Raw genomic sequence first — 25,145 nt, 5'->3', positions numbered from 1 at the left:
TCAGAATTACGATGAATTTAAATATGTATTTCAAGCTCGAAACAATACGGTCTCTGCTGCCAAAGCAAGAGAAGACTGTTGGAGAAATTTTGCTGATTGTTAATGTGTAGGTTAAACAAATACGTTCTATATTTATGTAAAATTATGTATATATGTATGTGTAGCCTATGTGTAATATAGCCTATTTTTATAATGTATAAAAAATGATATTCATTGATATTTTATATGCAACCCCAACTCCAAATGTTCTTGGCAGCAGATAAAGACAAAATATACAAATGTAATTCAAAGTGGTGAGTATTTACCACAACCTTTTATTATTTTTGTGAACATTTTATCACAAACACTTGTTTGCAGCAAACAGAAATAAAGAGTTAAATTCAGAAAACAATGGCGGAGGAGTTGGCTTTGAGTAGGCAATAAGGGACGGCCGATTATGGATGGGATTACAGGTGCTGTACAATCTGACCCTGGTGCTGGCTACTCTAAGCAAGTAACACTGGGTACGTGTGCATTACTACTTTTTTAAGTTTTAAATATGGCTGACTGTATGTTCTGCAGTAGAGGGAAATACAGTGTCCCTGTTGAAGCCAGCACACATACACACATTCTCCCACACAGAGGTCAGTATGCAGCAGACAAAACACCAAACATAAGCTGCTTTACAACAGTTATGCTTTACATTGGCCTATTTTTATTTATTAGGGTGGAGGAAATGAAGACACTCTGCCTGTGTGTTCTCAGACAGTTGCTGATGTGAATGCACTGGGCTTTTTATTATGGCGAACATTTGAATGTGTGGCATAAAAAAGGGACTGGCCCTTACACATCTCTTTTATTGTAGGATTTTTCACAACCTGCCCCAGAAACTGAGGCCTCTACCTCAATGGGCTTCAGAAGAAATGTCAACAAGGTAAGGATTTAAAACCCTGCCTTGACATAAATTACATTAAAGGAACTTTTTGTGATTTTGATGAGCCTCCAGAAAACTTGTAATGATCATGTTTGTGGTGGAATTATGTTTCAGGTGGAAACAGACTCAGTCAGGGCCCTGTACAAAAGGAGTCTTGAACTAGACTGCACACTAAAGGAGACTTGAACTAGACTGCACACTAAAGGAGCTGGACTGTGAGCTGAGGAGGCTCCAAAAAAATAAATAATAATAATAATTTGGAGATAACCAGCTGTAAACCTGATCTCAGTATGTGAACTTATTCAACCAAGTAACACTTTAGTATGAATATTTATTAATGCAACTTTCTCTTGCTCTCTTTCTCCCTCCCATCCCACAAAACCAATAAAACAGTTTGAGACCCATCTGCAGTTTCAATGTGCTTTTATTAAGTGTAATATTGTATGGTGATTGCATCTACATCTGCACCAGCTGGGTGGTCAAGTGTGATCGGGGTCAGTTTCATCGGGGAGAAGCTGGTTTTGTGGTGTTTCTCGCTCCTTTCTACTGGTGGCTATATTGTGCAGAATGGCACATGCAGCCACTATCTGTGATGCCCGCTCTGGTGACTCTTAAGGGCCGAACACAGTTGAAATGTGCCTTTAGGATGCCAAAGGTCATCTCTATCTTCACTCTGGTTTTACTGAGGGCCACATTGAAGCAGTGCTGTGGCCCTGTCTGAGGGTCATGATAGGGTTATTGTGTAGGTTTTTCTATCTCAGTTCAAATTAACAGTGTTTTGTACTGTACCAAATTTAACTTGCTTTCCTCAAAGCGCTGACACAACACAGACTCACGGAAAATTTGTGAGACAAGCACTGGAGCCAGGCCGTTTGGCATCCAAACTTGTGATCATACGTTCATGACCACAAGTCGTCTGCAGATGAAATGTTTAGTAGATCATTGTTATATCTGTTAATGTTACTATTAATTTAAAGATTCATCTCACAGAAAATAATCATCTCACATATTCACATCATCTCTACCTGAACATTAAGGCTGTGATAGGATTTCCTATTAACATAATCTGCCTCATATTCCCCTAGAGCAGTGGAGATTGGAGCAATAGACTGCACATGTTGCAATGACTCTAGGGAATCCTATCATAAGATTAACAGAATAATAATAAAGATTTAAAATAATTATTAACATGTATTATATTGTATAGTACATTTGTGAAATTTGCTTTTTGAAAAAAAAAAAAAAAAAAAACTGTGTTCATGTGATGTCACCCTATCAATATATCTCACCGGCAATTTTATAAAAGCCCTCTTTTATGGACATGGTCGATAAATGTCCGGGGAACACTATTAATTAAACTATTCTGCAGTGCGAGGACCACCTTGCGAATGGTTCGACAAACCGTGTTTCTGTGCGTCACCCACCGTGCAATGTAGGCCTACCACTTGCAAAAAAAAAAACGCAACGCATTTGCTGTACAGTAAGTGCATAAATTCGACGTGTTAAATTCTTTATGTGCGGCTCAAGAAGTTCGCAAAGACATTCCTTCCACGGAAAATCTGTATCTTTCATACAAGTAACTATCAGGAAAGGCAAGGGGATTTTGTCTGGCTAAAAACTCTTTCTCTACGAAGTGCTCGTCAAACAATTTGCGCTGAGATGTCCACCGGATTTGGAAGAAAAGGTGAAGTCATTGTAACAGACACTGGGAATAAGTTACGTCACCTATATGTTTCTTTGTTCTCAGCTGATTGGTCAAACTTCAGTCTGAGATCTTGAATCCAGAACATAACCTGCCCCGGAGCAGGTTAGCCGTGCAGCGTAAGATACCATGGCAACGAACACCGATTAAAGCCAAGCTACTTTCATAGTACCTAAAACCCAGGGTTGGCGGAAACTAAACTGAAACATAGCTGGCTAGCCGGCTAAACCGGCTTCATGGTACAGGCCCCTGATCTCATTCTCGACGGCTTAGTGACACTCTGTTCGTTCACTTTGATTTCCAGCAGGTGTCGCTATGCCTTAACAATTGTCCTGGGAAGGTTGTGACTTTTATTTTAGTGTGATGTTCATAGTCATTGTATTGCTGCTGTGGTTAATAGTGAAGGTATTTTTCCCTCATTTTAGTTAATGTTTATGGTTGTAACAGTAGTGGGCAAAACAAGATCTTATTTTTTAATATTACAGATGTTGTCACACAGGTTAAATCGAAATTTCATACACATTTTGTTGTTGGAGGTGATTTTAATTTAGTCTCCGATGAGTGGCTGGATAGATCTCCTTCTAGTTATAAAAGCCACCATTTCAATAACATTTTTCTCGAGTTTTGCGGTCGAATTCCCTTAAAGACATCTGGAGGGTTAAGCATTTGAGTCCGTTTTCCAGAGTCAGACAGTCTAATGGATCCTCTAAGGACTCGTAGCCTATTTGAAAAGAGACATTGACATTAATTGCACAATCTACACGAGACATTTGTTATTAGACCTCGTAATCTATATATTTTTTTATTTTTTATTTTCCTTTTAAAGGGCGGCTAAGAAAACGAAACGCCTTTTGTCTTCGCAGAGACACCGTAGTTGAGAGCGCATAAGAAATGTGTTACCAGAAAGTCTAAAGGCATCTTGTTTGATCATGTATTAAATTTAATTAAAGACCTCATAATGGAGTCCATCATAAAAATGAATCAAGGTTTGTTCTGTTTCTTTGAGTTGTATAACTTATTTGACATTTTAAGTTTGTTTTTAAATTGTGATTTTTGTGTTATGTTTTAACGTATAGGGGATACTAAATGGAGCATTCGCCATAAAGTGTGGAACTACCTCGAGGAGAAACACCTGGCCAGTTTTCCTCGACCTGTGCACAACCGAATTCCAAATTTTAAGGTATCATTTATATGTATGTCTACATTAATAATATAATAAAATTAAATGTGAATATCCCACATTTCTGCCACAATACCATGGTGCAGTTAGTGTTACTACAGTAAATCCATGGTAAATGATGGCGATTTGTAACGTTAGATTGAAAAGCCTTCTGACTGTATCAGAAGGCACAACCCAGATAGCAAACAGTCATTGAATCAACATTCCGTTAAGTCATTGAATCATCATCGAACTCTGATGTTGATTCTACATCATTTTGCACCCTGTTTTAATATTGAAACAACGTTGAAATCCTGTCCATAGATCAACGGAATTTCAATGGTATTTCAATTATCAGGAATATTGAAACAATGTTGAAATTTCAACTGAACTAAGGATCAACGTGATTTCAATGGAATTTCTATCGTTTTTAAATGTTAATTTTAAATGTAATGCCATAAATTAAATAGCCTGCTTTATCTACAGCCAGGATGTTAAAAAGTAATGGAACATTTGAAATATTATATAAAACACTGAACACACCACACTAAAAACAAATTCATTTTTATTAGCCTTTTTATTTAATTATTTGTACTCTTTATTTACACTTCAATGTCCTCTGACGCCTGAATATTTTGTCGTCCAGTCCCTCCTGCCCGGTCTGGCGCATAGCGCAGCCACTTTTGCACAGCCTGAAAGTGAATTGGGTGACGGCGGCTGTCCCCATCTGCTGAGTAAGAGCATCTAAAACAGAAAATAAAATCACAATGAAAAAAATTAGCATTTAAGTTACAGAACACATATTTGAACACTTGGAACAAATTCAGTAGCCTATAGGCCTATGATTTTTCAATGATCGGATATTTGTCCATGTGTTGTAGGCTAGCCTATCATGTTTCCCCTACATTCAAAGCACTTTTCAAAGCTGCCCAATATGTTCATGGATGTATTCGAATTAAAGGGAGGCAAAAAGGATTAGCTTGCAGTGACATCTTTCATAAGGACAATTTATGAGGCCAAGTGACTCTAAAAAATTCATGTTTGTTATTTTATTAGTTCAGAACTAATTGTTAACTCAACTAATTTAATATAAATATCTGGATACTTATAACTAATTAAATAGTAAATGTATTTATTAGAGTTACCATAGACAAAAGATTTTTCTGGTCGACTAATCGCACATTTATATTAATTTCTGCTTAAATACTGGGTGCTTGGAGGAATATAGCATGCGCTCGAGTGCATGCATAAATCTCACCGCAAAAACAGGCTAATAATAATAAATAGGCTATGTCTTTAAAATTAATGAGGCATTTTAATTGTTTCTATATGAAGTATGTGGGGCTAAGCCCCCCCTTGACGCCAGGCCTGATTGTCAGGCGCTGTAACAGTGCGTGCGCTTCCCCGCGCTCAGAAAAGGTGCATATCAGAACAACGCCAATGAAATGTTTTCCTCAAAAGCAGATCTTGGAGAAGATCATCAAAAATCGCGATATCCAATAAGCACTAGTAACACGACTGTTATCATTTCTGAAAACAAACACTGGAGTTACAAAACTGTATCGCACGCATATCGCAGCCCTGCTCGAGGATTATTAATATTTTGGATTTGTATTACGACGAGATGGTCTAATCGGCATTTCCAGTTACAACTCGAGACAGTTCTGCATTGAATAAAGTAAAGGCAAGTCATGTCTTCTGTGTAATTCTGGCCCGCCGCGGTCACTTCTGTGGGTAGCGCTAGGTGGAGCACTATGCTAGCGTTGGTTCCGCCGGTGTTCTCCGGCAGTCAGAAGAAATAGCGGTGCTGTGTTAATAGATTTCACGACACTAGCAATGGGTACAAACATGTATTTTGAGCTAGCTATCACAAAAATAGACTGGACTCGGAGGTTTTGATAACTTTATAACCTAGAAGAGAACCACGAAGTACTTTTGGCAGATTTTGACACATTGGTAAAACAAAAATCTATTTCAGTGACTGCAGCACTGCGTCGGTTACTACACTAACCATCATGTTAACGATCAGCCTAACAGTATTTGATTTGGTACAATTCATTCGTATCGAACATTAAGCAAGCTTACCTGTACGCTTGTGCCAAGGGTCCAGAAATGAGCTGTGTCCGGTGCAGTACGTTGGTGTTGATCTCCAGGTCAACCAAAAATTTCCCGGTCAACTATATATCGACGCATTTTCAATCATATTTCCCGGTCAACTATATGTCGATGACTTTTCAACAACAGCGTCGTTTCCCGGTCAACTATAAATCGATGACTTTTCAACACATTCAGCGGTAAACCAAATATCAATGCTTAATCAATCATAAAGATAACTATAGATCAATGTTGTTTCAATATTGTTGCCATCAGCATTAATAACATCAGGTTTTCATCGATATGGTAATGGTGATTCAACATTTATTTTGCATTGAAATTTCAATATCAACCATAGGCTAATGATGATTCAGATGGAAAAACAATGTTTATTGCTGTCTGGGAATGTTTCTCCTGTTTCTCCAGTGCTGTTTCATCTGGATTTAAACTAGTTTAGATCACTTTTCACTGGATCTCACGGCGCTATTCAGGTTGCATGACCGAGATCGATCAGTGAGTAAATGCATCTTCTCTAGTAAGCTTTCGCACTTTGAGCCGAGCGAATACATGGTCTGAGTGGTATGGTTCAAATGAGTAGCGCTATTTCGTTCTGGTTTTGGTGCATAAACATTATGCCAAACATTTATCGAACACTTGTTATCGTTTTATCGAGAAATTATATCGCGATAATTATCATTGTCATTTTATCACCCAGCCCTAAGTCAGTTAGTTCACATGCTTTGTTCTTTTTTCAATTTGCACACTGAACATGGATAGGATCTCTGCACAATCACGCATACATGGGTAAAATGGAAAGTGAATGATGGAAACCGAATCAGGGAAATGAAGCTTTGGAAACGTAAGAGTCAGTTAACCAATTGAAAAACCATCAGCACCTTGGTAACAAGGGGCCAACAGCTTATACTAAACCTCTGTTTAGTTTAGTAAATGTATGATACTTGCTTTGCCTTAGTAGTAGTGGGAAGTTCGGATCATTTTACTGACTCGGATCTAGGGCTGCACGATTTGGGGAAAATGGCATATTGCGATTATTGAGGTGAAGATTCCGATATAATAAACAAATGGGGTTTTTTTTTGACAAAAAAGTCAACTTGGTTGGTTCTCAAGGAAAATGCACACACATATTAGTGATAATGCTAAAATGTGTAGCCTATTTCACAGTGTTTTCAAATTAAAATAATATTTTTTACAAAATTAAATAATTACATCTTTGCATTACTGCAAACTTGTTATTGTCTCAATTGTACAATAGTATAAAATAAATAGAACAAGAACATTTGTATGCTCATGAAAATAAGCTGGTATTATTATGAAAGGTTAAAAAATAACAACTCAAATTAAATGTAATGTAAACGTATTCCAGATGAAAATGACGACGTCACACAGATGTCTGCACGACGTGCGTGTGCTATCTGGGGAGTAGGCTAAGAGATGTTCGGTTCACGACCACGATTTGTCACCTCACATTTACAAACACCAAAATGCTATTGTTTGAATTTTGTAATAAAATTGACAGAATCTGAGAGCTAAGAATTAGTTTCATATCAAAAGTAACCTGCTATGTCTAGTCTGTCGGTATCAGTGTCCTCTTTGCTTTGCGATTTTTCTCTGCATGAGAAAATGGATGTGTGGCGTGAGAGCGTGTGAAAAGTGTCAATTGCATCAGTCTCACTCTGAATGAGTGAGAGTTGGCAGCCCTGCTCTCTCTGTTCAGTGTCTGTTATCTTATAGCCAAAATATCGCCATATAACAGAGGTGGAATTTTTTTCTGGCCACCAGTTCAGTGTCCGTCTGCTCGGAATCCATCTTCACCTGTTCTCCGTGCTGCACACCGGAAAAAGTCACGACGTGACCATACGCGCCACACGTGCCACTGCCTAAACTGAAACTGACTGGTCTTCTTTTTATTAGCGGTGTAGAAAATGTGCAAACAGCTCTCTTGACAGAATGGGTTGTCATGTCCACACATGCATTTTTATTTCATAAAATTGCAGCATTTTGCGTCATATAATTGCATAGGCTTGACATCGCAATTGCGATATGATTAATTGTGCAGCACTACTCGGATCTTTGAATCTCATTCATCAAAATTAACAAATCTTTTTTCGAGTCATTTCGTTCATTTCAGCAGAATGTTTGAGCTTTGCAGTAGTTTACCTCACCTCCCGATCTAAGCCGTTCGGTTCGTTCATCCCGTGACATATCCCCATAAACTGAGCTTTGCAGTCTATAGTATCGGATACAGAATTGATTAGTTCACGTTTCGAGTCTATCGACTTCGGGTTCGAGTCTTTCGTTCATCACGTGACAGCCCATATAGGCTAAGCTATGCAGTCGGTACCCAATACAGAATTGATTAGTTCATCTTTTGAGTCCTCGAGTTCGAGTCGTTCGTTCGTCACGTGACAAAAGAATGAAAGACTCAGAATCAGACCCGAAGACTTGAGAGGTGAACTAATCATTTCTCTTTCCGATACAGACTGCATAGCCTCTATGGGACTGACAGGAAGAACGAAAGACTCTGAGTCGGACCCGAACCCGAAGACTCAAGAGATGAACTAATGCCGCGTTCCAGGCAACCTGTAACCTGTGTTTTTCCAACTCGTAACTGGGAGTACATCGATCTAGTACGAGTTCACAGGTGGGAAGTTACGGGTTTTACTGCCGTTCCAGTGCACTTTCACGGGTATAAGGTTGGAAAAACACGGGTTACAGGTTGGCTGGAACGATGTACTCCCAGTTACGAGTTGGAAAAACACGGGTTACAGGTTGCCTGGAACGTGGCATAATCAATTCAGTTTCCTGTACAGAACCCATAGGATGTTGCGCATGCACGGTCAACACAAAATTAACGAATCACTCTCTGAGACAACTCGTTAGTCCCGAGTCATATTAAAGATTTGTTCAAAATGAACATGAACATGACCATGACCGACCCATCACTATGCAGTGTAATGTGACTGGATTAGGGTTATGCGCAACAACTAATTTTATTAACGTTTACACAGAATTTTACAACCGACTAGTCTAACCCCCCGGAGACAGACTGTATATGCTATCCATTTTTTATCTGAACCATATCCAGGGCTCCAGACTGCGACCAAATGGTCGCATTTTGCGACCAAAATTTGAGAGTGTGCGACTAAATTTTACATCCAGTCGCACATGTGCGACCAGTAAATTTCATCTCGTTCATAGTGGGCGACAACCGTCGTCGCGTCTGCGATGCTTTGTTTACGACATCACAACAAGAAGACTAGCATGTTTAATTTTTTAACGGTCCTCCATGAAGGGTTCCGAGTGAATGAGTGTGTGTGTGCCCGCGCGCGCGAGCGAGCGAGAGTGAGATTGTGTGCGTGAATGAGTGAGTGTGTGCGTGCGTGCGCTTGAGTGAGTGAGTGCGTGAGTGCGTGCGTGCGTTAGTCTATGTGCGTGTATGTGAGTGAGTGCGTGTGTACATGTGTGAGTGAATATGTGTGTGAGACGGCTCGAGATGACTGGTCGTAAAGCAACGTGTAGTCTGACAATGTTTCTTGTCCAGGACATGACAAGATTTTTAGGAGTCAAAATCGTGTAATCTGACACAGTGACTATCGTAACGTACAAAAAATGGTGTATTCTGAACCAGGCATAACTATAACTATGGTATACTGTGGTTATGAAAGTAGCCTACACATCTTTTTACAGCACTTCAAAACTATATCCTATTAAAATGTTTTTTTTTTTTATGTGTTGACCAAAACATTTTTGTTCATCCTTTAAAGATTGTCTCTATTTATAAAACTGAAAGTTTCAAGAAGTAGGAAAACTCACACTTATTTTTAAAAAAAGAAGACTATATTACCATTGTAAACAGCTGCTGAGGGTGCTTATTGGCTATTTTCACTCCCTAATATCTATTTTGTCACTCATTTTGCTTTTGAATTAATATTAAGATTATGAAGGATAATAATTAAATGTAACTTTATCTATACACCTCAAATTTAGCTCAGTGCTTTGTCATCCCACAGTGCTACCAAACACTTTCTGTAGAATTTAGTGTCGCTGCCCTCAGATGTTAGTCTGGAGCCCTGTGATCTTAAAATAAAACTGCACCATAATTTCTGTACGCTAAGTCTATTTATTATCAAAGCATTTGTCTGTAATAGTTATTTAGGGGGAAAATGTGAAGGTGTGCCCCTAAATTTTCTGCTTGTGCTCCTAAAATTTTAAGTCAGGGGCTACAGCGCTCCTAATAAAAAAAGTTAGTCTGGAGCCCTGATATCGCATTAATTATCGCAGGCATGTCCGCGATATTAATGCGATATGGCTCAGCTTGTCAGTTAACTACGGCTCTTTGTAATGAATGCCGCTCCATCTGAAAGCAGGTGATGGCGATTTACTACTAATCAAGGAACCGGCTTTACTGATGAGATGCGCCTAACAATGTCATGCGATATATCGCCCAGCCCTACATCAACATTTATTCCATGTGATAATATTAGATCTAAAGTACGATTACGACAATGAGTGGGTCCTGACACGTGTTATCTAACTCCCAGAGTTCAGAATGTCTCTAAATGCCAATCCCAATGCGTCTTTTTCGTTATCTACATGTATATTAAAATCACCAACAATTAGGACTTATCTGCAGCCAGTACTAACTCTGATAGAAAATCAGCAAATTATTTGATAGTCTGTATGGTGGCCTGTATACAGTAGCCAGCACAAATGTCAAGCGTGATTTATCATTTACATAGTGTATCAAATTAGCTCAAAATATATATAAATAATTAATTTTAACGGATTACAATTAATTATAAATATTTTAATTATTTTTAGAATTGACTGTAGCAGAATTAATAGGACAATTATTTAATCAGCTCATCCAATGAACAGAAAGCATGATCAATTATTAGCCTAATTCTGGGAAATATATTATCTTCCTGGCCAAGAAAGAATAACCTTTTCCAACTAAAGTAAATAAGGTACTAGCAGGGTAATAGCATAGGTATTGCAAGATCAAGATGTTTAGGCTAAGTGACTTCGATATGTGGCAAACACAGAGACAATAAAGTGTGGATTTAATGGTTTAATAAACAAAACTACGGTAGGCTACACACACAACTAAACTAAGCAAAGATTGTATACAGATTCAAGAAAGTGAAGATAAGTTAAGAAAGAGAGGGAGAAGAAAAGAGAATGTCAAGATTACAATCAGATAACCACAACCTACGAGAAACATCAGAGGAATCAGGGTCACCTAAGAGGGGCACAATAACTTAGAAACGCATCTAAAGGCTGCGAACAGGTACTTGCATTGACTTTGGTTGCTGAACAAGTCCAGATGCAGGAGATTCTTGAGATTCTTGATGATTTCGCCAGGAGTGCGCTGAAGCGTTCGTTTGGGTTCTTGGGGTGGTCCATGTTGAATCCAAAGAAATTAACTTGGTCCCACGTTGAATCCAAAGAAGTTAACTTAAAGATGAAGTTGCCGGAAGAAGACAGGAGAATGTTGTCTCAAAGAGATTGAGCCAAGATCTGAACCAATCAGATACTCTTAAAGGTCCTATCAGTTCACACCCATTTGTTGAGGTGACCAATCAAAGATGACCGGGAGAACGTCTTTGTTCCATCTTATCTCCATTTGCATGTTCATGGTGGCATGGAGAATTTGTGCAGTCTTTACACAAAAGTATTAGCCTGGAAATCCAGACCTAAATCTGACAGATTAATGGTCTGGCATCGACTAATGAAAATCGTCCAGCTCAAGGGGCGGCACCAAGGATGCATTTGAAAATCTCACTGCATGCAATTGGATAACACTACGACCAATCACAACAAGCCCCATACGCTTAGCTACCAGTGGAGCTAACTGGTAGATTAGACTCTTGCCGTAAAAAAAAAACAGCAGAACAGCAAAAACGCCCTTCTTGCAAAGGAACGATTCGAGCGCCATCTTCTGTTCCTCTTTTAGATAAAAAGCCAAGTCTAACTCGTTCATTGTAGCGGCCAAAGCCGTTTCAAACAACTGGTGATCATCCATAGCCATCTTGCAATGTTTACTAATGACTTTGACGTCGCAGCGCTGTCGTCATCTGTTTAGCTCGCCTCTGGCCCGCCTATATTAGATAACCCAATGTGATTGGTGCAGCTCGGATACAAGGGCATATTTAATGAGCTACATTACTTGATGCCAGAGTAAACTCGCTGAGCAAATTCAACTTGTGCTCTTGCGAGAACTCTGGATTTCCAGGGTACAAAAGTATGGTAAAAATATCATGATGCAATGTATTATAACATATTATACACCATTGATTATAAAATCAAAAGAGGATTCTTTTGATACCAAGAAAGAGGGGGTTTGAAGACACTAAAGCAGTGATGCATCATCTTTGGATATCAACATTTGAAGTTACTCTAACATAACTAAAGAATATAGGGACATGCATAAAACACAGGAGAAATACTATAAACATTTGGGAAAGTTTGTGGGTATGAATGGAGTAAGTGTCCTTGTGTATTGGAAGTTTATCTCTATAGTCTTTGACCAAATGGCTCGTGTCGTCTGCTCTGCTGTGCTATCTTTTGAGGATTGCAGAAACAGTCTCTTGCTTAGATCGTTGAGGAGAGCAGAGGTGATAACGGCCTTTGAAGAGAACTGTTTTGAGGGCCAATAACAACAGGGGAGATGGGGCAGGTTTTATGATGCCCAGAACATTTTGGATTTAGTCCATTCGTTACACTAGATAGTGTTACATTAAGCACCAGGGCAATTCCAGCGTTATGGACGTGACATTTGCAGTCAAAACTTGAATTTTAAATTCTCAGAAAATGCATTTAATACCAATATATTGTAAACATCTGTTTATATTTCCATACTACCTTAATAAAGGAGTCAAGACATTAGAAAAATATCAGTCTACGCATGCGTTTTATATTTAATATGAGGGAAATAAACATGTGTTACGGACGTGACAAAAAAAAACTCTAACTTTTTGTTGCCAAAATATTTTTTAGTAATTCTGTGAATTACACTGCGCAAACCAAAAGTAATAGTACCCACAGAATGAAGAAGGGTTGGCTCTCCACAGAACATAAAATATTCATTTTATGTTATTTTTCGTTTTCGCATTTATGAGGAAAAAACAATGTTACGGACGTGACGTTACGGACGTGACCGCTGTGAAAGCGGCACTAAAATACTGCTTTAAAACGTTCACAGAGACCTCAAACAGGCATTTAAAACACCAAATATTAAGGATTGGCATTATAAGCAAAAATAATATTCGATGTTTGTTCGAAAATCGTACCTCTCCCCCAACATTCTCACCGGTAAGACGGTGTTCACTCAAATCCGCTCCAACATTACATTTGAGTAGGCATTTAGTCTCATATTAATGTTTAAATAAATAATTTTATTTTTTATTTCATATGTTGATTATATGAAAGGATAACAGCATGAGTAAGATCATAAGATGCAAATATATCGGATATGGACCGTATCATACGGTATATCAGTGGGAGACATGATTTTGACCAATTCTTTAGTTTTTTTTTAGTTTTTTTTGTAGAAAGCCTTTCTTTAATGTGAATTTCGTTTTGTATAAATTGTATCTTAATTTTAATCAATGTTTCATCAACCAATTGCCTGGATTTTTTTAAATAAGAAGAAAATAGGCTATAGCAGACAATATAATCAGGACACGGAAGCGCCGTCGCGTGAAGTGGAGCGCGCTTCATAAATGAACCGAAACTCTGCGTATAATGTAGGCTACTTGCCTCACATACCTGAGAAATATATCTATAGGACGTCTGAAATGTCTACTTTTAAACTACTTTTAAGTCGTGAGTCAAAAGGATTGCAATATCACTGTTATTTTGTCAGCTTGATCGCGGGATTATGATGAATATTCATGTTTTAACCAAGAGGGAAAAACGCGACATCCCGAAGGAAGTGTCCTATGGCTATAAGACATATGCTCTTCTTTAAGTTGTACTGTATCATATACTACCTTCTGATATTCATATTTCGTTCTGTAACTGGCAGAGGAAGAGAAAATCCGTTCATGTGCACTTTATCCGCCGCGCACTGAGGCGCTATATACAGAAATATACCACGCCGTATTAAAGAGCGGTCTCTATTGTTTACATTTTGTTATAAAATAGACTGAATTTGAAAGTTGAGACATTTTTTCATATTAAAACTAATAAAGCACAAATATTATTGCGATTATTGGATATGCACTGAATATATGGTAAGCCTGAAACCGATCACAAGTGCATGATTTGATGTGAAGCGTCCGTAACGGTCACGTCCGTAACGCATTATTATGGTTGTTCAGAGCAAAGTAGTGGAATGAAATGTCGATCCTAGTAAGCATAAACATAGTTTAGCTTTGCATATAAAGTTTCAAGTTAATTGCATTTATAATTGTTATATTATATAAACTTAATCTTTAAAACGTTACGGACGTGACAGAGCACTGAAACGTCCAGACCTCTTTATTAAAGCCCTTATAAATTCAACAGGCAGTGCTGTTATGACCAAATTAGTATATTTATTTCTCAGGCATGCCTCCATCTTTCAGCAAAATGCTTTGTTCAAATTAAGTTTTTAAAAGGGGGGTCTTTGATACCTCTTTTGAAAGCATGAAATATGGCTGGTTGAAATTAAAATTTTAGCATTGTTGCTCACTTCATATGTGGTGGAAAAACAAGGCAATTTTCTTAAAATTTCTGATACAGCACATTAATACAGTATATTACAGACCTAAATGGACAACTTAAAAGGGGTTTTGATCTTTAGGTAAAAACTTTATTTTTTCATGGTAAGGATGACCTTTGCGTGGAATTGCCCACCAACACTTCAAAATAATTATATCTGAAACTAGACTTCTCAGTAATTCTGAAGATGTTACTATAAATTACAGCAATACCTCCCCCTTTTCCTTTCAGACGAGGCTCATGATTATAACAGTAATCTTGGCAATTGTCTGGTTTTAGCCAGGTTTCTGCAAAACACACATCTAGGTTATGATCTGTAATCATATCATTAACAATAAGTGCTTTTTAAGTAAGGGATCAAAAGATATATGTGCTGCCAAAAAGTGTGGACATCTTCGTTGCATTACTTTTGATGTTTGGGTAGGTCTCGTAGGGCAGCATAGAATTCAATGAGACTGTTGGGCTTAAATGTGTCTTTCAGAACATCACAGTTGTGTAGCTAAGCCAACTCAAACTGATAAGAAGGCAGGGCTTCGTCAATGTCAGCAGCAAAGGGGTTCTGAAAAAGGCGGATTTCTTTAGCATGGACATGTAGCTCACAGAATCGCACGTCAGATTCCGCCTTCAGCATTTCCAGCGCTTCCACTGACTTTTCAGCTGGGAATGGGGCCGCTGGTTTTTCAACTGAGAGGCTTTGGGTAACAGGGAGATGAGTGAAGTCTTGCTTTTGCACTTGTCCCACAAGCAGTGCTAGTTTCATCCTCAAATGTTTTTATGTGGGAATACATGTCACATATTAGTTTCCGCTTGCTGCAAGGAGAGGCCGTTCAACATTTCTGTCACATCTGTTAAAAAGGTGAGGTCCCATTTTCCATTCTGTGTCGATCAGTTCTGGGACAGTTTTGCCCTTTGTCAGAAGAAAGGTTTTGATCTCAGGTAGCAGCTCGTAAAAACGCCTCTCAACTCTGCCCCGGCGGTGAGGTCCCATTTTCCATTCTGTGTCAATCAGTTCTGGGACAGTTTTGCCCTTTGTCAGAAGAAAGTGTGTGAGACCTCTTTCCTCCATTTCTCTATTCATGCGTCCTATTAGCCCCCTCAACGTGCCAACCATATTAGGAGCCCCATCAGTCGTGATACCGAATCGAATTCGAATATTCGAATAATCGTTCGGTGGGTTGGTATTCGATTTCAAAATTTGACAGTCGAATATTTTTTTTATTTTTTTTGCACACCTGGGATCCCCCGCGAATCGGTTCTCATTCGCGCTTGAATAAGGCCGGCGACACACTGGCTGCGTGGCGTGTCCGTTTTTATTTCGGCTCCATGTTAACAGGTTGGAGTTTGCACACTGCCTGCGTGAGACACGCGTCTCAGGCGCGGCTCGAGCCACGCGGAAAACGCGTGCATGCTAGAAATAGAACCGACGCTTAAGTGTTCCAGCAATGGAGAGTGTTCTCTGGCTAGAGCGCAGAACAGCGGAGTTTGTATGGACCGAAGTGCATGCCTGAGCTTGTGTTTTGGGTTAAGCTGCGTTGCTTTGACATTGTGGAATATAGAATAATAGAAACAAAATGTATTAGCCTTTTTACCCATTAATATCAATCTAAATTAATCTCGTTTTTAATTTAACTTAATTTCGTTTTTCTTTATTTAAATTTCTTTTTTTCTTTATTTAAATTTCGTTTTTCTTTATTTAAATTTCGTTTTTTTTTTTTTTTTTCATTTAAATCTACCCTTTACTGTGTCAGTAATTTGTTAGTCAGAAAAATATTAGACTACCTTAAAAGTATTGCTTAATTTAACAGACCTGTGTGTGTGCGTTTTATATCACTAGTGCAGTGTCCGTTTTTGGAGAATATAAGCCCTGCCCGCGTGAGGCGCGCCGCTTCCCGCTCGCGCTGTTCTGTAGTTTACTAAAAGTTTAAATTCTGAATGTGTCGCGTCTCGCGTGTCCATTTATATTGCACCAAATGCGACACTGCACTCCCGTGTAAAGTCGATTGGATGAACGGTTCTCGAAATAATAATAATGCAAACGGGCAGACAGACACATAGAGATTCCTGCCTTTATTAGAGAGAAGAATATGTTCAGCCCCCTCTCTCCGAAGCTTCGAATATTCGATGTTCATTACTACCGAAGCTTCGAAGCTCAAAAAATGGTATTTGGACCAGCCCTAGATACCGGACAGCTTAGACCAGTCTAGATCCAACTCTCCCATTGTTTGGCACACTTTACCAAAAATATGCTCCTGTCATTGTACCTTTGAGGCTGCCAGCTCCTCTGACACTTCAAAGTCTGAGCTAACTCCGCGAAGAAAAATGAGCAGCTGTGCTGTGTCCTGCACGTCATTGTGTTCATCCAGTGCTAATGCAAAAAAATTATAATTCTTTCACTTTCTCCTTAAGCTGGGCATATACATTATACCCCATTTATTCAATTCGTCTGGTGATTTGTACTTGCGGACAGACTCACCGCATTTAAGACGTCTTTCTTATCGGGCACACCTCCTCCGCAACAGCATTCAAACATTTCTTGATGAATTCACCATCATTGAATGGCCTACCGCTGGTTGCAATCAGTTTAGCTACCTGAAAACTAGCTCGAATGGATGACTGGTTCAACTGGGCTTGCCGTACAAATGTATTCGGCTAAGCTGATAGTCCACTTTTTAGCTTCTCCACTTTGTCTGCTCTCATTTGGCCTTGTAAGCTTGCATACTTGCAGGCATGAAAACTCCTCACCTTTCGGCGAAATTCGCCGTTTTAAAACCAAAATGGGTCACCTACGTGATTTGTGCAGATCCGATGAGAAAATATTTATTGGGGGGGGGGGGTTGTCCTGACAACTGGACACACTGCCGAACAAAGAACCGCACGTCGGAAAGCAAGCCTGAGGTAAGTTAGCTTACAATGTTAACTGACCTGTCAGATACAGACAGCGATGTTGCCAATGTCATTATTTTGACATAGAAGTGGGCGGGATAATATCGCGCGCGGGCGCCGTGAGCTCTGAGCGAGCAGGAACGAGTAACATAAGTGAGTTGTCGTCGAAAAAGATGGATAACGCAAAAAAGCTGTTGGGGGCTAAAAATAGAAAAAGAAAGAGGGGAAATGAGATGGCATGTCAACTGATGTGACAGCAGCTAAATAAGTGGATGGTGAAAGGTTACAGGTAGGATTTTGTTTTGTGTGACGTCCAGGCATGTAGGCTAATGCCATCGGGACTACCGGGAGATTCCCGGTGGGCCGACGTGCTTTTTGGGCCGATACATCTCATACTTTTTTTTTTTTTTTGTCTTAACGGCCCATAAAACTCGTACATCGGCGGCCCATACGTTTTGTTTTGCTTATTTGGCGGCGCTTGGTTAGACAGTGCGTAATTAGTGTGTAATGCATTGGTCAAAAAAAAAAGTCAGCGCTAGTTTTTTTTCTGACACCCCATGAAACACGTAGGCTAGATCAGCGGCCCATTGGTTCTTTTCTTGATTGACACTGGGCTAGCCCAATCACATCTTTAATGTGAAGTATAGAAATATACTCTTTAGAGTATAGAAATTAGTACAAAACTAATTATGAACATTTCCTTTATTTTTCAGTGCATTTGTTTTACAATATTTGGCTATTACTATCATGGGATTAATATTATAACTATTATTGTAGTAGTAATGTAGACAGACACTGTAACTAAAAGAGTTTTGAATTTTTCTTTGTTTAATTTGCACCAGATTGATGAATTTAACATAAAAAAGCACAAAATTTTCTTACGGGGGGATTTTCTTACAGATATTTTATATACGCATCCTTCTCACCTTTTTTACCCCTGACCTGTTTTCATGCCTGATACTTGTGTCTGTGGCGGGTTTCATAGTGTCGCGCAGGTTGTATTCTTTGAACACAGACACGGTTTCTTGACAGATGAGACAAACAGCCATTTCTTTGCCTTGAACAAAAAAATAATAAAAATAAAAGAATATCACTTGTCCACTTTTGGTTAACCCAGCTCTTGCCATGATAATAGCCTTAGCTGCTGACATGCCATTTAATCTTTAACTACCTATCTTCCTACCATCCTTTTTTCCAGAATTAACTGATGGACATAACATATCCTGCCTCTATTTTTTGGCAATGCGGAATAGTTCATAATGGATCCTTTGATCCAGATCATTGAATCTGTAACTTCATTGTGAATTAAGAAAGCTTTTCAGAATTTTGCTGTATGAGCAACTACTCTATTTCGCTGAAATGTCTAAACTGTTTAGATTCATTTTAGTTTAAATTTAACATGTTTGGGTCACATTGTTCTTGGTCTAGGTTTTAATTTTGAAATTTGGTTATACTATAAAGCTCTTCAACTAATAATATTCCAGAAATTAAATATGTTTCCCTTACAAATCAATCTCCTATATGAATTTGCAAGTCGTTTTATAATCTTACAACTCTAGAGAGTTTCTACAAACACGGGTTCTCTTACGAGAGGTTCTCTCGTACTGCGTAATATCTTACACTACGGGGAAATCTCTTTTCCGCGAGATACTGAAGCCAAAAATTATCCTTAATTTTGGAATAATGTAAAACGCATTGCGCGCCTATTGGCTGCCCTGCGGCAACTGCAGCAGCCTATCGAAAGGCCCCATGCGTCACGTCCCGGCGAAACGGGCGTGGCCTTGGGCTATAAATATAGCTTCGACAGGCTGGTTTAGCTGATTTTTCATCTCTTCAGCGGAGCTCACGCATCGCTGGATCCTGAGAGAAAGAAGCCGCGACATTGCATCTGAAGCCGCTGGCCGCGCCGCCTCACACTCTCTCTACTAAAAGAGCCGAGCGTCTTTTTCAAGATGTCTCGTACCTTCTGTGGCTCGTGCCGAGCCCCACTCATCGACGGGGACCGCCATGTCATCTGCGTTTCCTGCCTGGGTAAGGATCATGCAGCTCTCGCGCTCGCTGATGGCGGATGCCCTCACTGCGAGCTATTGCCCATGGCGACTCTGGGGACTCGCCTGGCATCTTTCACCGAGACTGCACCTCCACCCGCTGCGGTGCCGCACCGTAAAAGCACCGTGCTCAGCGGGTCCCGGAACCTCCTCCAACCGACAGAAGCTCGCCGGTTCGCCCGCCAGCTTCGCCGCCCGCTTCACCTGAGTCTCTCACTGCCGGACAGCGGCCGCCGTTTCCTTCACGGATGACGATTAAGAAGCCGCGTCTATGTGGATGGATGTTCCTGCTACAGGGCTAGCTTTCTTTACGTTACAAGAAAGCTACCCCGCCCCGTTCGCGTGCGTCACTCACCGGCGAAAGGAGGAAAGAGAGTGTTCTAGTCCCGCCGAGGCCGGACCAACCTCCATTTCTCACACATTTCTCAGTTCCCTCCTAAGTTCAGGCGACTGGAAATGTCAATACTGCAGTGAATGAGCCTGTTGTAATACACGCACGTCTGCAAACGAACGCCGTCACAAGACATGATGACACTCTCTGGATGGATGTTTTCCTTCAAAGGGGCTAGCTTTTCTTTACGTTACAAGAAAGCTACCCCGCCCCTCGTGTGCGTCACTCACCGGCGGAAGGAGGAAAGAGTGTTTTAGTCCCGCCGAGGCCGGACCAACCTCCATTTCTCACACATTTCTCAGTTCCCTCCTAAGTTCAGGCGACTGTAAATGTCAATATTGCAGTGAACGAGCCTGTTGTAATATACACACGTCTGCAAACGAATGCCGTCACAAGACATGATGACGCTCTCTGGATGGATGTTTTCCTTCAAAGGGGCTAGCTTTTCTTTACGTTACAAGAAAGCTACCCCGCCCCTCGCGTGCGTCACTCACCGGCGGAAGGAAGAAAGAGAGTGTTTTAGTCCAGCCGAGGCCGGACCAACCTCCATTTCTCACACATTTCTCAGTCCCCTCCTAAGTTCAGGCGACTGGAAATATCAATATTGCAGCAAACGAGCCTGTTATAATACGTGCACGCCTGCAATCAAACGCCGTCACAAGACAAGATGACGCTATCTGGCTATCCGCTACCATTCTCTATGGCGCTCTCACTCTGCTGGCCGCCGCCTCCCTCCGAGTGAGCCCCGGCGTGAGATTGAGATAAAGCCAGAGGCAAAGTCTTCCTAGCCCGCCTAGGAAAACGACGGTGTTCAAGTCCCGCTGCGGCCAGACTTCCACCAAAACTTCTCGCTCGTTCAGTTCCAGAAAATGCGACTGTTCCAGTGTATTTTGCAGAAACAAGCTGGTACCACAGCCCGTTTGCCTGCACACAAACGCCGTTTTCACGTCGGCCCAGATAAATCTCATAAAGAGTGTATTTCTGGTATTCCGGCCACGGCCGATGGTGTTATGAGTGTAGTAAAATGCCCACGCCCAGTGCTCATTCCTACACACAAGCACAGCCCGCCACATTTCAGGGCTCGCACACATGAAATCGACTGTAGTGAATGTGCCCACGACCCAGTGCCCACAAACACTGCACACTGCATGTCTCACGGTTTCTGTAAAAACGAAACCAACGCACATACAGTCGGCTCAAGCCGACGGCGTTCTCAGTGTAGTAAATGTGCCCGCTGTCCCGCGCCCACATTCACTCACAGACATGACAAGCCCAGGGCTCGCACAAATAAAATCGGCTCATGTCGATTGTGCATTAAATGTCCGGCCACGGCCGATGGTGTTATGAGTGTAGTAAAAATGCCCACCGCCCAGTGCTCATTTCTACACACAGGCACAGCCCGTCCCACAGGGCTCGTGCACATAAAATCGACTCATGTCGATTGTGCATTAAATGTAGTGAATGTGCCCACGACCCAGTGCCCACAAACACTACACACTTCATGTCTCTCGGTTTCAGTAAAAACGAAACCAACACACATACAGTCAGCTCAGGCCGACGGTGTTTTCAGTGTAGTAAATGTGCCCGCTGTTCCGCGCCCACATTCACTCACAGACATGACAAGCCCCACGGGGCTCCCCCCGCTCGCTCTCTCTCAGCTATCCGCCATAAGAGAGTCGAGCGCGGGCAGGCTGGCCGCTGTGATCAGCGCGCCCCCCGCCTCGAACGCTGCAAGCACGGCATCTATGTTATAGCATACCAAAGCTCTCCGGCCGCCACTATGTCACAGCCAGAGCCCAGATCTCATTCAACCCCTAGCTATTCATGCAAATGCATGGGCAAAGCTTCCCGGGGTATCAGAATAGGTGCTGAACATTTATAGAAAGAGGCTATTCGCTACAGTTCGCTCGATGCCCCCGCCGTTGCGCGGCGCGAATCGAAACCACGGTGGAAAAGGAAGTAGCACATCTACTTCGAACTGAAATTGCGAAACTGTTGAGCAAAGGGGCCATAGAGCCTTTATCTCAAGCTCAGAGCGAAGGGGGTCTGTACAGCAGATATTTTCTGGTACCGAAAAAAGACAGGGGTCTCAGACCCATTCTAGATCTAAGACGGCTGAACAAAGCGCTTTAAAACGCCGGTTCAGAATGCTCACAACCAGGAAAATCCTCTCGCAAATTTGCCAAGGGGACTGGTTTGTGTCAATAGATCTGAAGGACGTGTATTTCCAAATACAAATAGCGTCACGTCACAGCCGATTTTTGAGATTCGCCTTCGAGGGCCAGGCATATCAATACACAGTCCTACCGTTTGGCCTGTCCCTAGCACCCCGTACATTCACAATGTGCATGAACGCGGCCCTTGCTCCCCTGAAACTTCAGGGAATGCGGGTTTTGAACTACTTGGACGATTGGCTGGTTCTAGCTCAGTCTCATTCAGAGCTCATAGAACACAGGACCATATTACTCGAGCATCTCGAGAATCTGGGTCTCAGAGTCAATTGGGTGAAAAGTTCACTGTCTCCCAGTCAGAGAATATCTTTTCTGGGCACAGAACTGGACTCGCTATCGCCACAGCGCAGACTGGATATTCAGCGCATGACGGAAACCTTCCGCTGCGGCACTATAGTCCCGCTCAGAAAGTTTCAAAGGATGCTGGGTCTCATGGCTTAAGCATCAGTACTTCAGTTGGGTCTGCTTCGCATGCACCCACTGCAGTTCTGGCTGAAAGCGCGAGTACCACACTGAGCGTGGACCTCCGGTCTTTTTCGCCTCAAGGTCGATCTGAAATGCGTCTCAGCTCTGAAACCTTGGAGAGCGATCGACTGGTACCAGTCAGGTGTAAGCCTGGGGACTTCCTCGAGTGTGAAGGAGGTGTCTACGAACACCTCCGCCTCGGGATGGGGAGCGCTGCTCGAGGGCAGACCGTTCTTTGGCCAGTGGTCAGAACGGGAAAAGCTTCTACACATAAACTGCTTGGAAATGATGGCAGTCGACAACGCGCTGTGGCGCTTTTGTCCCCAGATAGCAGGACACCACATCTTGGTCCGTTCGGACAACATGTCAGTGGTGGCCTATATAAATCACCAGGGAGGTATCAGGTCCCGAAACCTTTACAGGCTGACGGAACGCCTCCTGTTCTGGGCTCAGCACAATCTGCGCTCGTTGACAGCAGTGCACGTGCCTGAATGTGGGACCAGACAGACTGTTCAGGAACAATGTTCCAGCAGGAGAATGGTCTCTACACCCGCAGACAGTCCAGCTGCTGTGGGAGACATTCGGCAGAGTGGAAGTAGACCTGTTTGTGTCTCAAGAAAATGCTCACTGTCCGAAATTTTTCTCCAAGAGCAAGGATGCGCTGGCCCACGTCTGGCCCCGCTGCCCGCTCTATGCTTTTCCCCCCGTCGCGCTCCTACCTCAGGTATTAGAGCGGATCAGGGAAAACGGATGCTCAGTGCTACTAGTGGCTCCGTTCTGGAAGAACCAGGCTTGGTTCCCAGTTCTGATGCAGCTGACAAGCACTGCCCCATGGCCGATACCAGTGAGGAGGGACCTCCTCTCTCAAGCCAAGGGCTCGATCTGGCATCCTCACCCGGAGCTTTGGTCCCTACATGCGTGGGCCATCAACGGGTACCCGCTAACCTCCTGGAGGGAGTGTTAAACACGATCACGCAGGCTAGGGCCCCTCTATGAGACGGCTCTATTCCTCAAAATGGTCTGTGTTCTCTAGCTGGTGGACAGCCCGTGGCATATCACCCCCAAATTGTGGGGTGACGGAGGTTCTCTCCTTCCTGCAAGAGCTACTGGATAAGGGCAGAACCCCATCCATGCTCAAGGTTTACGTGGCGGCCATAGCAGCGTTTACTAAACCAACGCTTGGCCAGTCACTTGGAAGGAACGATCTGGTCATTCGCTTCCTTAGAGGAGCTAAGAGGTTAAATCCTCCCAGACCTCCCTCAGTTCCCATGTGGGACCTTTCTACGGTCTTGGAGGCCATGAAAGGTGCCCCATTCGAGCCGATCCAATCAATAGATATCAAACACTTGTCTTTCAAGACAGTGTTTCTTTTGGCTCTCGCTTCAGTAAAGCGTATAGGGGACTTACAAGCGCTCTCAGTGAGTGCGACATGTATGGAGTTTGGGCCAAATGACTCGAAAGTCATACTCAAACCGAGGCACGGGTACGTTCCTAAATCCCTCAACACACCGTTCAGGGCTCAGGTGATTTCCCTGTCTGCCCTGCCGGTCTCTAACGAGGAGAAGGACGCCAGCTTCCTTTGCCCGGTCAGGGCATTAAGGGCTTATGTGTCTCGCTCGTCTGTCTTCAGACAGACAGAGCAGCTCTTTGTCTCGTTCAACGGACGTTCTAAGGGACTAGCCATGTCGAAACAGAGCCTATTCAGATGGATAGTTGATGCTATAGCGCTGGCTTACGCCTCTAAGGGCTTGCAGTGCCCGTTAGGTGTCAGAGCGCACTCCACAAGAGGCATGGCCTCGTCGTGGGCTTGGTCTAGTGGGATTGCCTTGCAAGATATCTGTATGGTGGCAGGCTGGGTCTCCCCGTCTACATTTATAAGGTTTTATAACCTAGAGGTTCCCGCTTTGCAGGCTAAGCTGCTTTCGGTCTAATAAATCGGTATTGTCTGCCCCGATGCTTTCGGCCCGGAATACTGAAACTGCTTGAGCAAACGTTCGCTGATCGATCACGCAGCTCTATGGGCAGTGTGTAAGACCCATAATATTCATCAGACCAGGCCGAGTTTGTTCGCCCTGGCTGTGTGGAACACTATCAATATATTGCTCCTCATAGGATGCTATTTATTACAGGAATGATGCTATTCTAGCCCCTCTTCCTGGACTCTCTGTGAGTCCCTGATGATCATGTACTATATGAGCCCCGGGCACTTGCCCTTGGGACTTTGGTATTGGATCTCAGCATGCACAACGTTTTACATTGTGTTCCCCATAGCGTAAGATATTACGCAGTACGAGAGAACCTCTCGTAAGAGAACGTACTCGGTTACTAACGTAACCTCGGTTCTCTCTAGAAGAGGGAACGAGTACTGCGTATCTTTGCTGTGCCTGCAACACGCTCTGGTTCGCTCCGGCGATGAAAAACCAGCTAAACCAGCCTGTCAAAGCTACATTTATAGCCCAAGGCCACGCCCGTTTCGGCGGGACGTGACGCAGTGGGCGCGAAGTGCCCCCATTGGAGCTGGCGTCACGATGG

At 42.2% G+C, this 25,145-nt stretch overlaps 1 protein-coding gene across 4 annotated transcripts in view; it reads left to right on the top strand.

Annotated features, from left to right (window-relative positions):
• Positions 1-3,479: 3,479 nt before the first annotated feature.
• mthfsd (methenyltetrahydrofolate synthetase domain containing) overlaps positions 3,480-25,145 on the top strand; it is a 142,322-nt gene continuing 120,656 nt past the window's right edge. For all 4 annotated transcript variants that reach the window (XM_079874239.1, XM_079874238.1, XM_079874240.1 and 1 more), the window contains exons 1-2: positions 3,480-3,601; positions 3,692-3,795. In XM_079874239.1, coding sequence (XP_079730365.1) covers positions 3,574-3,601; positions 3,692-3,795 — 132 coding nt within the window. In that variant the 5' untranslated portion in view covers positions 3,480-3,573. The remainder of the gene's footprint in view (positions 3,602-3,691; positions 3,796-25,145) is intronic.

The sequence above is a fragment of the Squalius cephalus genome (assembly GCF_949319135.1).
Source record: "Squalius cephalus genome assembly, chromosome: 6".
NCBI classification, from domain to species: Eukaryota; Metazoa; Chordata; class Actinopteri; order Cypriniformes; family Leuciscidae; genus Squalius; species Squalius cephalus.
This window is presented reverse-complemented; position numbering and strand designations above follow the sequence as displayed.